The sequence below is a fragment of the Schistocerca serialis genome, chromosome 1 (genome assembly GCF_023864345.2).
Source record: "Schistocerca serialis cubense isolate TAMUIC-IGC-003099 chromosome 1, iqSchSeri2.2, whole genome shotgun sequence".
NCBI lineage: Eukaryota > Metazoa > Arthropoda > Insecta > Orthoptera > Acrididae > Schistocerca > Schistocerca serialis.
In genome coordinates, this window is record NC_064638.1 from 154,383,430 (window position 1) to 154,400,030 (window position 16,601).

Here is a 16,601-nt window from a genome sequence, read left to right on the forward strand (position 1 = left end):
GTAAAAACCGCTGAGGATACAGAACCAACTTCGTGTTTACCTTCAATGCAATAACTTTCGTTGTCTTATGCTGTAGAACTGTCAGAACAGTCTCATCACAAGTGTAAATTCTCATAGGGCCAAAATTTATCTTTTCAAGAAGGGGTTCGTAAATGTCAAAAAACTGCTAAACATTTTCGCTGCTAAATCCTCTAATACGTTTCATTGATGTTTATTGAGGTTTTCATAAATTAAGTTCTGCGTGTCTCCACATAAATGAGTGGAGCCATTTCCAGCCAGCAATACTTAACTCTTTATTAAAACGGGTTCGTAAAGAATTTTTTCTGCCAAATCAAAAGCCATCTTCTTTATATCTTTTGTAGTTAAACCATAAGATCTGGCCTCCACATCCAGGTAATATTTGACAAGGGATTGCTCTAGCTCTAGCACATGTTTGCTTCCAAATTTAATTGACACTAGCTTTTTTAAATCAGTATCTCAAGAATTAACTTTTTCTTTCAAAGTTGATTTTGGAACGTCAAATTGCTTCGATGCACGTCCCAGGCCTATCTCTATTCCTAACAGTAATGATAGCTCTTTTCATATTCTCCTCGTAACACGGATTTCTCTTTTTAGGTGGCATCCGTAACAACCCGTTATAACTTGTTGCAAGTACAGACAGAGCGATGAAATATTGGAAATGGTTGACATAAAAAAAGTGAGCATATCATCGCACAGTGGAATAGAACGACAGTGGAGCTGCGATATTAGGAGCAAACCAACATTCCATTATGGCCAACTCTACTCCCAAAACTAACAATACAAACGAAAATATGCCGATGTCTTGTTATGCTACATTATTCTGTGGTTCTGTTTTATGCTGCACTGTTTAAAAATAGCTTACCTCTTCAAAGATTGATTACTGTGCATTTGAAACGTGAAAAAACTTTTGCTGTGTACAAAACTTTCGAAAAATTACAAAACTGAACGCTGTTGCACATACAGCCAAAGATGACACAGTACTGAAGGGTTGCTGTTACACACCTGTGAACCTAATCCCGCCAGGTGGCAGCACCTACATTATGTTATTTAGAAGGGTGCGATGTTTGGCTGAGGTGCGATAATAGGCAGAGTTCCCCTGCTGGTGGCAGTGCACCGATCCATTCAAAACGTGTTCGTACCACGACGCAGAGTAAGCAAAGTGAATGGGATTCGAAAAAAAAAAATCGATAATAACCTTTTTATCTTTCCTTTCAATCATTAACGGCGGGTTTTATTAAAGGACATCTTCGATACACCATGAGCTGTACTAGGAATTTTTTATTATTTGCCAATGCTATTTTTCGGGTTTATAACCCATCATCAGTGGGATCTGTTACAGAGGAACAAATAATTTGATATACATCGATTTCTACTAAGTGATAACTGTACATACAGTAGCAGTAACATAAGTCTACTTAACATTATGGACATCTGCAGCAATGACTTGGTGTCAGCTAATACACTTACCGGCAGGAAAAACGCAACACCCAATAAATGATGTGTTATCATTGTGTGTTTATCTATTTAATCAAAGTGAAGCACTACAAGCATATATTTTTTTTTTTGAAACGTTGTATGTTACTGGCGTTAATTTGCGAGCAAACAATGAAGTGCTGATTGTTTATTGAACTAGGCTCAATTGTTGTTTCTCGTGCAATCCTGAATACACATCACTGAATGTGAGCGAATAATGTTTTGCCGCTCTTGTAGCGCTTATTGTTGTATCCTGAATTGTCCCCCTTTCAATCAAACCTGTTTGAAGGATCTTTCTGCGATTGTCGTAATCAGCTTTCTGGATTAAACATGCCGTTAAGCCCTAAACAAGTTGCGACAGCTATCGCTTTGGTGGAAGATGGCCACAGTATGAATTACGTTGCGTAAGTGTTGAGGACTACACCTACCACGATTGCCAGAACCATGAGAAGGTACAGGGAAACTGCGGGCTTTGCAAGGAGATCACGAACAGGCCCGGCAAGAGTAACGTCGGAGAGAGATGAACACTTCTTACAACTTCAGTTTCTCCGAAACCGTCAACACCACCGTTATTGAAGCACAAGGTGTGCATCTCTGGCTTAATTGGTTAAATGTTTAAAATCGTCTTTCTTTTTTTCAATGTTGGACACTCACACCATAATATTCCCTCATAAGATAGTGGATTAGTGACATAAGAGTCTCTTAAATTTAAAATAAATTTCAGTTTTTGTAAGAACCTGAAGTGTTGCGTTTTTCGTGCCGGTCACTGTACAATGTCAAATTTTAGGCAGTGACAATTCTTGGTAATGCATGTACCGCTTGCATATTCTCCTTTCATATACCAACTGCCAAAAAATTGTAATTTAAATATATGAAAGCATGTCATAGATATATATAAATATGAAAAACTTTGAACATAGCTGCTAAGGTTCAGTGACCGTGTCAGAATTATATTTTAAAAAATAAGCCCTCGGTCACAAATATTAAGTCAAAATTGACCTGGTTTCGACGCTACCATGAGCGTCGTCTTCAGAATTAGACTAACTATACTAAAACATTAAGTATATAGTACATTAATAAAATTAAAGTTTGTGCTGACTCGAAAAGATGCTTACAAGTCACATATTAAAAAAGATCTAAGCCGGAAAGGTGACGTCATGAACACAAGTCTTTCCGGCTTAGATCTTTTTTAATATGTGACTTGTAAGTACTGCATCTTTTCGAGTCAGTACAAACTTTAATTTCATTAATCTACTATATACCTAATGTTTTAGTACAGTTAGTCTAATTCTGAAGACGACGCTCATAGTAGCGTCGAAACCAGGTCAAGTTTGACTTAATATTTGTGACCGAGGGCTTATTTGTTACAATATAATTCTGACACGGTCAGTGAACCTTAGCAGCTATGTTCAAAGTTTTACGTTTCTTACCTGCCCAGGCATCTAAGGCAGCTTCTAAATATAAACAATTAAAAAAGAAAATTCTAAATACAAGTATGGCTATCTATTTTAACAAGCAGTGTGAAAAAAGGGGACTTTGCCCCGACTTATACAAAAGCCTACATCAATTTTTCTGTATGTACGAAAAATCCAAAGGCCTTTAGAACTATCATTAAGAATATTATTTGTAATAGGATGAAAGAGCTGTACGCTAAAAAAGACCGTCTTAACGAAGAAGCATACCATTTGTACTTAAATATCACAAACACTTATCGTGTTCACTATAATTTTAATATTGACGACATGCGGACGCAAATTAACGAACATCTAGAATTTGTAAAATGGGTATAATGCAAAAACACGAGAAGAAGCTCAGCAATCTTTTTTGTCTGCTTTCTAATGAAAAATGCCCTCAGAATACATTTCAAAAAAGCAGTCACGTCTTTCATGAAAGAATTTTAAATAAAACCAACATCGTCTTTACTGAGAATGAAAAAGTCCTGTTAGGAAAAGGACTAAAATACAATGTCAGGCCTAACCTGTCAGACAGAAATGTAACAGAAAATATGCTTGTTGAATTAAAAATCGGTCTCGATTATAATAAGACAGATAATGCTTCTCAAGCCAGAATCGAGTATGACGTAACCAGCATGCGAGAGAAAAATGCAGCTACTTTGTCTAATGCTACGCATAACGACAGAATTTTAGTAATTTCCATTAATAATAAACTTAAAACAACAAATGCTTTAATAACTAAATCCGATAAAGGTTGTTGTCTAGTCATTGCTTATATTTCTGAGTATATTTCTAAAACTGAAAATTTCTTCAGTGAAAACAACATATCGGAGCTGTATGATGATCCGACTCCTAAATTACAGAAAGAATTAAGGTCAGCCATTAACAATGGAAAATTTCTCATAAAACCTTTCCAAAAGAAACTACTCATCAATATGAACCCTCAGCCCCCTAAACCTCGGTCCCAGTTCAAAATTCATAAACCTAATCATCCAATACGTCCAATCTCCAATAGCATGAATAGCGCATATCACGATTTGGCCCGATTTCTACAAGAAACTTTGAAAAAAATCCTTAGTTTTCGAAAATAATTATTCCGTTCCTAACAGCCACGTTTTGGTCCAAAATATTAAAAACTTAGTATGCAGTTCAGACACCATGCTTTTTTCCTTAGATATTAAAAATCTTTATACCAATGTCCCAGTACATGAGACGCTCATCATTGTGGAAGAAAACTTACGTCAATTTAAAAAAGATCTATCAGATGAACAGATTACTGATTTTATGAATCTCATTAATGTCGTTGTCAAGTACAACTACTCTGAATTCAACGGACAACTGTACCAGCAGTCTGATGGGCTCGCTGTGGGCAACCCTTTAGCCGGCATCCTCGCCGACATCTTTATCAATTCCTTGGAAACAAAGCTGTTTAACCGTGTCTCAGCCGCTTCACTAGGTATTCTTTCTTACACAAGATCCTTTCTTACACAAGATACGTTGATGATATTCTAGTCATCTATAACGGACCCGCCGATAGAATTGATCATATATTTAAACTTTTTAACGACCTCCATGAAAAAATTTCTTTCACTATTGAACTCGAAAACGATAACCGCCAATTAAATTATTTAGACTTGACACAATAGAAGGCAATAACATCACTTTCAATATTTTTCGAAAAGAAGCGTATACCAAATCGTGCCTGCTTCCTCTTTTCATCCACAGTCTCAAAAAATGGCCTTTTTTCACTCTGCCGTCCAACGAGCCACCTCCATACCACTTTCAACAGAAAAGTTTAATGAGGAGATTAATTTACTTAAAACCATAGCAGTCAATAATGAATATACGCCTAACATAGTGGACGATATCCTAAAAAAGAAAACTGCAAAAACTACCACGCTCAACACCTCATGCACTGAAATTAACCCAAAAAAACGTTTTTCTATTCCTTTCATAGGATCCATTTCCTATCAGATTCAGCGCATGCTTCGCAACAAATACAACTGCAATGTTGCCTTCTCTACTAATAATAATCTACAGAGAAACTTCATTCATAATCTGAAATCTACTCGCTCCCCTACAGAAAGTTCTGGCGTTTATAAGATCATCGGCGATACCTGCTCCTCCTATTATATAGGGCAAACCGGACGTGCTTTCACCATCAGATATAAAGAACATCTTTTGAGAAAGAACGGCACCAGTCCCCTAAATTCATCCTTTGCCGATCATCTCTTAATTACTGGACACGTGACTAAAGCCATAGGCGATAACAATATTCTGCATACCGAAAAGAAGGGGCGTAGGTTAGATGTCTTAGAGGAGTCGGAGATTTTCAAACATCCCACTCGTCATGATGGCCTCATTCTCAACGAACAGCTGCAGCTGCGAAATAAAAACTTTTTTGACTATATAAAGCCATTGCTTGATCTTTGATTCAGATTTCCTCATGCAGTTTACCGAAATGTTGTTTTCCTGTCACATCTTTGCTGTTTTCTTGTATGTCATAACTAACGTTTTTACGTTACAAAATGTGTCTCTATTTAAAGCACATAAATATGTAACTTCATCCTGTTATTATTAATGCTTACGTTATGCCTGGATCAGCTGCATCACAATTTCATGTGTCTAATTTTGAATGTACAGTAGCCTAGTTGTTTCTGCGGCTACTAGATGGCGCTCGTAGCAACACCATGTTTACTTGCCCACACTTTCTAAACTGGGCACCTCAGTCTTGTTGCAACCCTTGTTCACAGTACGAGCAGCCCTTAGCGGCTCGCCATCTCACAAGTGTTCATGACGTCGCCTTTCCGGCTTAGATCTTTTTTAATATGTGACTTGTAAGTACTGCATCTTTTCGAGTCAGTACAAACTTTAATTTTATTAATGTACTATATACCTAATGTTTTAGTATAGTTAGTCTAATTCTGAAGCCGATGCTCATAGTAGCGTCGAAACCAGGTCAATTTTGACTTAATATTTGTGACCGAGGGCTTCTTTGTTACAATATATGATCTTAGAAATAACAAGAGACAGGTAATGCTGATTCTTTAACTTTAACATGTCAGTTTCATGTTTTCTCTACAACACAGTTATGTCAAACGTTGTCAAGAATTATCACTGCGAAAAATTTGACAGCAATAACATACACGACAACCTGTATACTATATTATAGGATGCCCGCCGTGTTGGCCGTGTGGTCTAACGCACGGCTTTCCGAATAGGAAAGGAGCGCCTGGTCCCCGGCACGAATCCGCCCGGCGGACTTGGGTCGAGGTCCGGTGAGCCGGCCAGTCTGTCGATGGTTTTTAGGCGGTTTTCCATCTGCCTCGGCGAATGCGGGCTGGTTCCCCCTATTCCGCCTCAGCTACACTACGAGGTGCATTCAAGTTCTAAGGCCTCCGATTTTTTTTCTAATTAACTACTCACCCGAAATCGATGAAACTGGCGTTACTTCTCGACGTAATCGCCCTGCAGACGTACACATTTTTCACAATGCTGACGCCATGATTCCATGGCAGCGACGAAGGCTTCTTGAGGAGTCTGTTTTGACCACTGGAAAATCGCTGAGGCAATAGCAGCACGGCTGGTGAATGTGCGGCCACGGAGAGTGTCTTTCATTGTTGGAAAAAGCCAAAACTCACTAGGAGCCAGGTCAGGTGAGTAGGGAGCATGAGGAATCACTTCAAAGTTGTTATCACAAAGAAACTGTTGCGTAAAGTTAGCTCGATGTGCAGGTGCGTTGTCTTGGTGAAACAGCACACGCGCAGCCCTTCCCGGACGTTATTGTTGCAGTGCAGGAAGGAATTTGTTCTTCAAAACATGCACCTGTTACCGTAGTGTCCTTTGGAACGCAATGGGTAAGGATTACGCCCTCGCTGTCCCAGAACATCGACATCATCATTTTTTCAGCACTGGCGGTTACCCGAAATTTTAAGGTGGCGGTGAATCTGTATGCTTCCATTGAGCTGACTGGTGCTTTGTTTCTGGATTGAAAAATGGCATCCACGTCTCATCCATTGTCACAACCGACGAAAAGAAAGTCCCATTCATGCTGTCGTTGCGCGTCAACATTGCTTGGGAACATGCCACACGGGCAGCCATGTGGTCGTCCGTCAGCATTCGTGGCACCCACCTGGATGACACTTTTCGCATTTTCAGGTCGTCATGCAGGATTGTGTGCACGGAACCCACAGAAATGCCAACTCTGGAGGCGATCTGTTCAACAGTCATTCGGCGATCCCCCAAAACAATTCTCTCCACTTTCTCGATCATGTCGTCAGACCGGCTTGTGCGAGCCCGAGGTTGTTTCGATTTGTTGTCACACGACGTTCTGCCTTCATTTAACTGTCGCACCCACGAACGCACTTTCGACACATCCATAACTCCATCACCACATGTCTCCTTCAACTGTCGATGAATTTCAATTGGTTTCACACCACGCAAATTCAGAAAACGAATGATTGCACGCTGTTCAAGTAAGGAAAACGTCGCCATTTTAAGTATTTAAAACAGTACTCATTCTCGCCGCTGGCGGTAAAATTCCATCTGCCGTACGGTGCTGCCATCTCTGGGACGTATTGACAATGAACGCGGCCTCATTTTAAAACAATGCGCATGTTTCTATCTCTTTCTAGTCCAGAGAAAAAAAAATAGGAGGCCTTAGAACTTGAATGCACCTCGTATGTCGGCGATTGCTGCGAGAACAAGTTCTCCACGTACGCGTACACTACCATTACTCTACGAAGCATACATAGGGGTTACACTCTTCTGGTGTGAGACGTTCCCAAGGGGGGAGGGGGGGGGGGGGTCCACCGGGGGCCGAAGCGCACAGTAACCGTGAAAGAGTGGTTCGGTGTGGGGCTGCAGAGGGGTGAAGTGGACTGCGGTATTCGTCGTGAGGTTGTGGACCACTGCGGCTGCGGGGTGGACGGTGCCTCTCCGTCGTTTCTAGAACCCCGATTAACATACAATACAATATTATAGGATATATTCCAGATCCTATGGTATTAATCGACATGCAAGACATTGCTGCAGAGGTGCATAATGTAAACTGGTTTTGGCAAATAAACATTTCTAGCGCAGCTTATGGTGTACGGAAGATGTCCTTTAAAAAATATCTAAACGTTGCGGAGCACCAAGCAATGGAGATTTTAATGAAGAATTGTTGAGTGCATATAAATCATAACCAGCATCTTAACTATATACTTTTAATATATACATTTATTTTCCCATAGTTATTTGATGAAACCTGAAGACGAAGCTTTACGCTTAGAGACTGGTCGTTGAATAAATTAAGAAATTATTGGCAACTGAAGCGACTTTTATGCTATAAAAACGGTTTTTGAAGAGTGAAACGTCGTTGAATTCATATCTCTTAGAACCACGATATTATCAGCTGAAATTACCACATTCCATCTGAAAAAGAGAAGCTGATGTCGATATCTCTGTAATTAAAACGGCGATGAAAAGAGACTACACCTCGGTTAGTGAGGAGTTTCTCACAATTCACTGAAAGCAGAGTTACGATATGTTAAACGATTTAGGAAATATCTGAGGTGAACAGCTTAAGTGGCACCCATATCGCTGGATACAGCCGCCAACTGACATGGTCAACACACACGATCTTTTCAAACTAGTACGCCACTCTGTGCGCGGTAACAATGTAGCCGATCTCATCACCTGAACGTACAGACTTTCGAACGACAGTCGATGAAATTCAGATCAGTCCGATTTCTTCGATGATATGGACTGTAAGAAACTAATAAGTTTAGTCATCCTGAGGATGAAAACTATTATAATCGGGATATAGTTCGGAATCTACGGACAGAAATAGCAGGTTTATTGGAAACCACAAATAGGCAAAGTCTCTAACCGAAATTTTAGGCGTGAATCGCATTAGCGATCTACAAATTATCATTGCTGGTTACTCGCGTTTTGCTGCCAGCAGGGTGGTGATTCCGTTTGTTTTACATGAAATGGTTTTGCAAATGTGATGCATTTCCAGTTTTCAGTGCTTTAGATATCAACGATCCTATTCTGAACTTTATGCTTGTCTTGCAGACGTATGCTGAATGACAGTCATTGAAGATTAATTGACGTATGTCTGCAGAATTTCAAATAAATTCAGCAGAAAGAGTGTCTGTAATCTTGCTTTTGAAGGATACCACGAATCTCGTTGAGTATGTAACAGAACGTGTCTCCCTTCGTCTGACATGTACGTAAAACTTGTCTGGTAATTCCAACGGCTGACAACAGAGTGTACAGCCTCGCCACTATATTTTCAAAACAGGTATGCCGGTCGCTCATTCTTCTGCATTCGGCATCTTTTTAATAGCATTCGTCTCCAACCATAGAAGCGTCGTGATATCCATCCTACCATAACCTACTTCATACATAGAATAGATTCCAACCTGACTAACCTGCTCGAGCCATCCACAAACTGATAAGGATATCGGACGCACTGTGACCAAGCTGTCAGTCGATGTTTTCGGGCGAGCTATGGCGACGGCGCCTGACGACCGATGTCGGTGCCACTGTGAACGCAGCCTTGGCTCTGGCTCTGAGCACTGTGGGACTTAACTGCTGTGGTCATCAGTCCCCTAGAACTTAGAACTACTTAAACCTAACTAACCTAAGGACATCACACACATCAATGACCGAGGCAGGATTCGAACCTGCGACCGTAGCGGTCGCGCGGTTCCAGACTGTAGCGCCTAGAACCGCTCGGCCACTCCGGCCGGCGCAGCCTTGGCTGTATCACGCTGGGATCAACAAATCACACAGAGTCAGCGGCACCATTAGGTTGTTTATTCGCCATAGTGCTGTCTATACACGAAAGTATAGTGTTGGAACGCATGAACACTTGGACAAGATTTCCTCTTTCAGTAATGCATGGCAACTCAATTTAAAAGCGGATAAGTGAGAGACATAACCTACAGTAAACGAAAGTATCCAGTCACAAGATGATTGGCGAACAACTACAGCACGTCATGTCATGAAAGTATTTAGGGGTGACACTGAGAACCGATGTGGAATGGTAGGAACACGTAAAAAATACAGTGAGGAAAGCGAGTCGTAGGTTTGGGTTCAAACGCTAGTGCCACCATTTATAGAATACTGCTACAGCACTTTTAGTCCTCATGATGTATGTGTGAGAGCAGCAGACAAGGAACGATCGTATCAGGTCGGTATAGCCCAGACGAAAATTGTAACAGAAACACACGGGACACTTAAATGAGAATCTTTGGCAGAATGGAGACGTAGTTCTCGCGAGACCCTGTTGGGTAAACTCACAGAGTGATTGATTGATTGATTAACTAATTAATTGAGAGGGGTTATGGGACCAAATGGCGAGGGGCGAGGTCATCAGTCCCGCGATTCCGAAGTAAGTCACAGAAGAAACAGGGTCCGATAAAAATAATGAACATTAAATACACACAGCAAAAGGCATAAAAGGTGAGACCAAATCAAAAAGGGGCGGTCAAGGGGTCACAGATCGAGAAGACTGAAAAAGAGGTCCCAACCACAATCAACCTGCCCCTGCTCCAAGACTAAAGTAGAACCTCACATCTGGAAATAAAGACCACTTTCACGGAGGAAACTGAGACCAGTTCAACCATCCGTGAATCGTCTGCTAACATTAAACTTAAGGACTCGGGAAGACTGTATTTAACTCGAACGGCCGAAAGAAGGGGGCATCCCACCAGTAAGTGAGATAACGTCAGTCTGGCTCCACAGCCACATTGTGGTGCGTGGGTGGTTACGTAGGAGGAAACAATGGGTTGGGTTGTTTGGGGAAGAGGACCAGAGAGTGAGGTCATCGGTCTCATCGGATTAGGGAAGGATGGGGAAGGAAGTCGGCCGTGCCCTTTGAAAGGAACCATCCCGGCATTTGCCTGGAGCGATTTAGGGAAATCACGGAAAACCTAAATCAGGATGGCCGGACGCGGGATTGAACCGTCGTCCTCCCGAATGCGAGTCCAGTGGAGGAAACAATGGGTGAGCCTGGTATGACCAGTGCGTAGACGGCATAAAACAGTGGACTCCTTCCGAGAGGAGCGGAAGGAAGAGCGCCAAACGGCAGCAGACTCCTTGATTGTGCAGAGTTTATTACTATGAGCAGCAGCGCACCAGATGTCATTCCATTTTTAGGCAAAGAGAGATTTGACATAGATCCGCATATCCGCAGCTGGAATCATGAAAGGAAATGGGGGCGAGGGGGTAAGTACCAGCTTCTCTAGCCAACCAAACAGTTAGCCACTTCTTGCCCTGGGATGCCTACATGGCGCTGGATTAGCCGAGCGGTCTTACGCGCTGCAGTCATGGACTGTGCGGCTGGTCCCGGTGGAGTTTCGACTCCCCCCTCGGGCATGGGTGTGTGTGTTTGTCCTTAGGATAATTTAGGTTAAGTAGTGTGTAAGCTTAGGGACTGATGATCCTAGCAGTTAAGTCCCATAAGATTTCACACATGTTATGAGATGCCTACATGACCTGGGACCCAGAGAAAGAGATCTGAACAGGCGGCATGCCCAAAGGCAGAAAGAAGGCCATGGATAATAGAGACCAAAGGGTGACAAGAGTAGCATCGGTCGATAACCTGCAGAATGCTCATTGTTTTCTGAACAAATTAAAACACCGTGGAGGGAGGCCTGAGAAACAAAAAGGTGGGTTAGAAACTCTACTGCGAGCACCCTATGTGAACCCGACAATAAATGGTGTTCTAAGCCAGAAGGAGGCGTGAAAGTGTATCCCACATTATCGATTGTCTTAGAACCATCAGTGTAAAAGATGGTGGCACCCTGGAATTCTGCAATTATGACACATACAAGACGCCGAAAAACCGTAGGAGCGACACAGATCTTAGGACCCTGGAATAGATCGGTCCTAATCCATGTTCTAGGCATCATCTAAGGCATGGGGGGGGGGGAGGGGGCTATGAGAGAAAAGACACGGGATGCATTCCAGTCAATGGAGATGGAGTTCCCACAGAGTGAAGTGAGGCGCACGCCAACCGGCAATCCCACCCGTGGACGAGTGTTGGGAGGGAGACATCCCTCGTTGGTAAAGAGCACAGGGTACACAGGATGGTCAGGGAATTGGCGAATGGCGATTGCGTGAGAAACCAGTAGTTGGCTCCGTCGTTTGTGTAGAGGGGGAATCCCCGCTTCTGTGAGGAGACTATCAGAGGGACTAGTGCGAATGGCAAGTGGAAGGAGCTGCTGAGCCATAAACCTGACTACCATAATCTAATTTGTACAAGACCGGAGCACGGTAAAGATGGAGAAGGGTGGAACAGTCTGCATCCCAAGATGTGTGGTAAATTCAGAGAAACTGTGTTCGAAAAAGGTTGTGCGATCGATATACTGCCAATATCGTGTACCTCGCGTAGTCATCATAGAGTAAGATAGAGATTAGAGTGCGTAGAGTCATTATGTGCTCGTTCAATACGCCAATGGAACAGGACGGAAAATGGAGAATATTGGAACCAGGAACCCTGCACCACGCAGTGAACAGTATCTCGCAGGAATACGTACGCAGGCGCCGGTACAGGTAAGCTACGCACACCCACCTCGCACATCTGCAGCTGGAAGAGGCGGCGCTCCTTCTCCATCTCGTCGGCGACCTCGGCGGGCGTGACCTCCGTGCGGATGAGTCCCGCCTCCTTGGCCTGCTGCTTCTTCTCCTTCTCGATCTTGGAGTACTTGGCCTCGTAGTCCTTCCACGCTTTGTCGAACGGCCGCTTCAGGTCCCCTTTCACGCCTCGCAGGTCCCCTTTGAGCAAGTTGTCCAGCGGGAACATCACGATGTTGTTGATGTTCTGCATCTGCGACGACATCATTACACGGTGCCATCAGTTAGTCCAATATGGAAATATATACATACAAACATACATACAAATATACATTTATTACACGGCCTGTAACCAGATTTTATCAACAACTCTCAGGTACTGATAATAGGTTGGAGCACAAGTTTTTGTTTTGCATGTTGGTATTCCGGTTTTTATGGCTTTATTTATCGATTGTCACTTTATTTGTGTTTCACTGTTGCTATTTGAGTTTACATACTGTCATTTGGAGATAGTGGGGGAGCTGTGGACGCTAGAAAATGGAGTTCCAAGAGGAGAAACCGGAATATTTCAGACATATTCTTCAGTTTAATACAGGAGTGACTGCAGCGGTGGCAGCCATAAATATTTGCATCGTGTGTGAGGATAATGCCACTGGACAGGCAGGGCAAGAAAATGATTTTCTCATTTTAAGGAGGATCGTTTTGACAGAAACTCTCCACGTTCAGAAAGACCTTCGGGGTATTATGATGGTCTCTTAAACGCATTAATCCACAGTGATCCACGTCAGTGTACAACAAGAACTGGCAAATGTGATTAACTGTGATCAGTCCTCCAACGTGCGACATATACATGCAATGGGGAAGGTTTGAAAACTGGGTGTACTGATACCGCATCTCTGCTTGCTCGTCATTAATTGGCTCGTGAACAACACCGACAATTCCTATCCGATCGCGCGGGGTAGCCGCGCGGACTGGGGCGTCTTGCGTCTTGTCACGGTCCGTGCGGCTCCCCCCGTCAGAGGTTCGAATCCTCCCTCGGGCATAGGTGAGTGTGTAGGCTTAGCGACCGATGACCTCTGCAGTTTGCTTCCATAAGACCTTACTACAAATTTCCAACTCCTATCCTGCATCGTTAATGGTGACGAGAAATGGTTTCTATATGCTGACGTAAGAAAAATAAAGGAATGGTTAAGTCCAAACAACGTAGCAACTCCCCGTAGAAAGACCTGCGCGCATCCACAAAATATAACGTTATTCATCTGGTGGAATAGCGACGGTCCGGTCAACAACTGAGGCGCCTTGCAGATGCAATGAGAGAACAGCGACCAGGAAGACTGCGTGAAGTGACGCTACTCCATGATAAAGCCCGCAAGCATTCTGCTGAACTAAGAAACTCTATACAGTTGTTGGGATCGGAAGTAATTCCGCACCAGCATTTTTCACCTGATCTTGCGCCCTCAGAGTTTCACTTTTTCCGCTCTCTATTGAACAACCTTCATGGAACTTACTTCCCGGATGAAAATGGGCTCCGAACATGGCTCGACGTGGTCTTCGCCTTAAAACCGTGCGATTTCTACAGTGGCGGAGTCGAAAAGTTACACCACCGTTGGCAACCTGTTGTAAGTACTGAAGGAGAATATATTATTGATGACTACAGCCTCTGTTATGCGTATCTGTTGTGTTACTAAACTTATGGAAAAACGCTACGAACTCATGCACCGACCTAACACTATTTGCACATGATAAGTAATAACACAAGAAAGAATGACTCCAGCTAGCAATGATGATGATGATGATGATTGGTTTGAGGGGCGCTCAACTGCGCGGTTATCAGCGCCCGTACAAATTCCCAACCTCTCTTCAGTCCAATCCCGCCACTTTCATTAATGATGATGAAATGATGAGGAGAACACAAACACCCAGTCATCTCGAGGCAGGTGAAAATCCCTGACCCCGCCGGGAATCGAACCCGGGACCCGGTGTTGGGGAAGCGAGAACGCGACCGCGAGCCCACGAGCTCCGGATAGCTAGCAATACTTCTTCTAAGACCCAGTTCTTACAGTTTCTGACACATAATTCAACAAAGCCCGACGTTTTAATTTCACAGTATGGGCGTATGATTTGTGAAACTGATCAGTTCAAATTTCTAGGTGTTCAGATAGACAGTAAACTGTCGTGGGAAGCTTACGTTCAGGATCTTGTTCAAAGACTTAATGCTGCCATTTTTACTACTCGAACGGTATCTGAAGTAAGTGATCGTTTGACACAAAAATTAGTCTATTTTGCTTATTTTCATTGGCTTATGTCGTACGGTATTATATTTTGGGGCAACTCTTCCCATTCTAAAAGTATATATATTTGGCTCAGAAACGGCCGGTTGGGGCAATAAGTGGTGTAAGTTCGCGAACCTCTTGTCGACCCCTGTTCACTAGTCCGGGTATTTTGACATTGGCCTCTCAATATATGAATTCTTTAGCGTCGTTTCCTGTTAACAATATCAGCTTATTACCAAGAATAAGCAGCTTTCACTCACTGCAGAACTCCAACCTGCATCTGGATCGGACTTCTTTAACTCTTGTGTAGAAAGCTGTGCAGTATAAAGCTGCATCCATTTTCAATAAGTTACCACGAGAATTCAAAAATCTTAGCAGCAATCCACGCGCTTTCAAATCTAAACTGAAGAGTTTCTTCGTGGGTCACTCCTTCTATTCTGTTGAGGAGTTCCTTGAAAAATTACGAGTATGCTGATTGTTATGTTATATTATTGACTGCGTTTACTGAAAATTGTGGCTTGACGTTTTTGGGTTCATAAACATTTTATTTTTCTCTGTTATTACTTGTATGTTGTAATTTCATGTACTGACACTTTCGATGACCTCGGAGATTTGCTCCTCAGTTTGGTCCTACGGAACTTGACGTGTAAATAAAGTAAAAACAAAATAAAAATGCACAGAATACAATCTTAAAACTGCAGTACATAACATAATTGTTACGGCGTTCCAAAATAAATACTCTATAGGTCGAAGACACCAAATAACAACGAAATAATGGAGGGACTACTACATTTGAATTATCTAGGCTAATATGACCTATCATTACGAGAATAATAAAGACGTTAAGTTGCACAGATATGGAGCAATGTGTGAAATGCTATACAGAACAGATTTTAACACAGCAACTCAACTCAGTCAATTAATTATGTAATTTTAAATTAATTTCTTGTGTATGGATGTTTTTCGTCAATTTTGGCAGTATTCACCATTTAAAAATTGTAATATGATTATGACAATTGAAAAACAATATTGCAAAAACGTTGTGTAGAAACGCTGGCAAAGCTGGGGACGTTCGTATTGTGTAGAATCCAAAGAACCTGCTTGTATATAGACAATAACATCGTTGGGTGCTTGAGGACGCAGAACCAGTATCAGAGTGGAAAGAGTCGTTGCTTTACATGTGTGGTGAGGTACGGACGTAAAGTGGCGGCGCTGTAATGCATGATGGAGACTGTCCTAGAAATGGTGGTGTGAGCATGTCAAGGCATTGTGGAAATTTGAGCAAGCACACATCTGGGCAAGGGTACAAGGAATTTAAGAAGAGTTGTTATTCGAAGAAGAGTATCGTGTGGTCCAAAATTATTAAAACTTTCTCGTTGTTAAAGAACACCATTTTTCCAAGAATGGTCATTACAAAATGCATTACGTCGCATCACCAGTAACTCACTATAAAGTAATATCAGGATACTGCTCTCTTTAGTTATGTACACTCCTTCCCAGCGTCACAGTTTCAGTACTTGAACGTTGCAGTGGTCATTTAACTGAACCATAAACCTTATTAGGGCTGCTAATTATACCGATTCATTAACAATCAGCAGAGTCCTTACCTCCCACCGTAAATACCGAGAAAGTCACAAATGAGAGAGATAATTCAATGAAGATGAAAGTAATTACATATGCAGTTTTAACTTAAATCAGCGAGTAACCAAATGCAATAACAATTAAAGTTCTCTGTACACTGCAGTGTTTCTACTGCATCCAATCAGCAAAGTGAAAGTAATTTCAGTGGCAAAATGCGTATACCATTTCA

General features: G+C 42.2%; 1 protein-coding gene across 6 annotated transcripts in view; it reads right to left on the minus strand.

The window, feature by feature from the left end:
* Positions 1-16,601, minus strand: part of LOC126464634 (arfGAP with SH3 domain, ANK repeat and PH domain-containing protein) — a 315,585-nt gene that overhangs the window by 138,818 nt on the left and 160,166 nt on the right. For all 6 annotated transcript variants that reach the window (XM_050096250.1, XM_050096248.1, XM_050096249.1 and 3 more), the window contains exon 3: positions 12,517-12,771. In XM_050096250.1, coding sequence (XP_049952207.1) covers positions 12,517-12,771 — 255 coding nt within the window. The remainder of the gene's footprint in view (positions 1-12,516; positions 12,772-16,601) is intronic.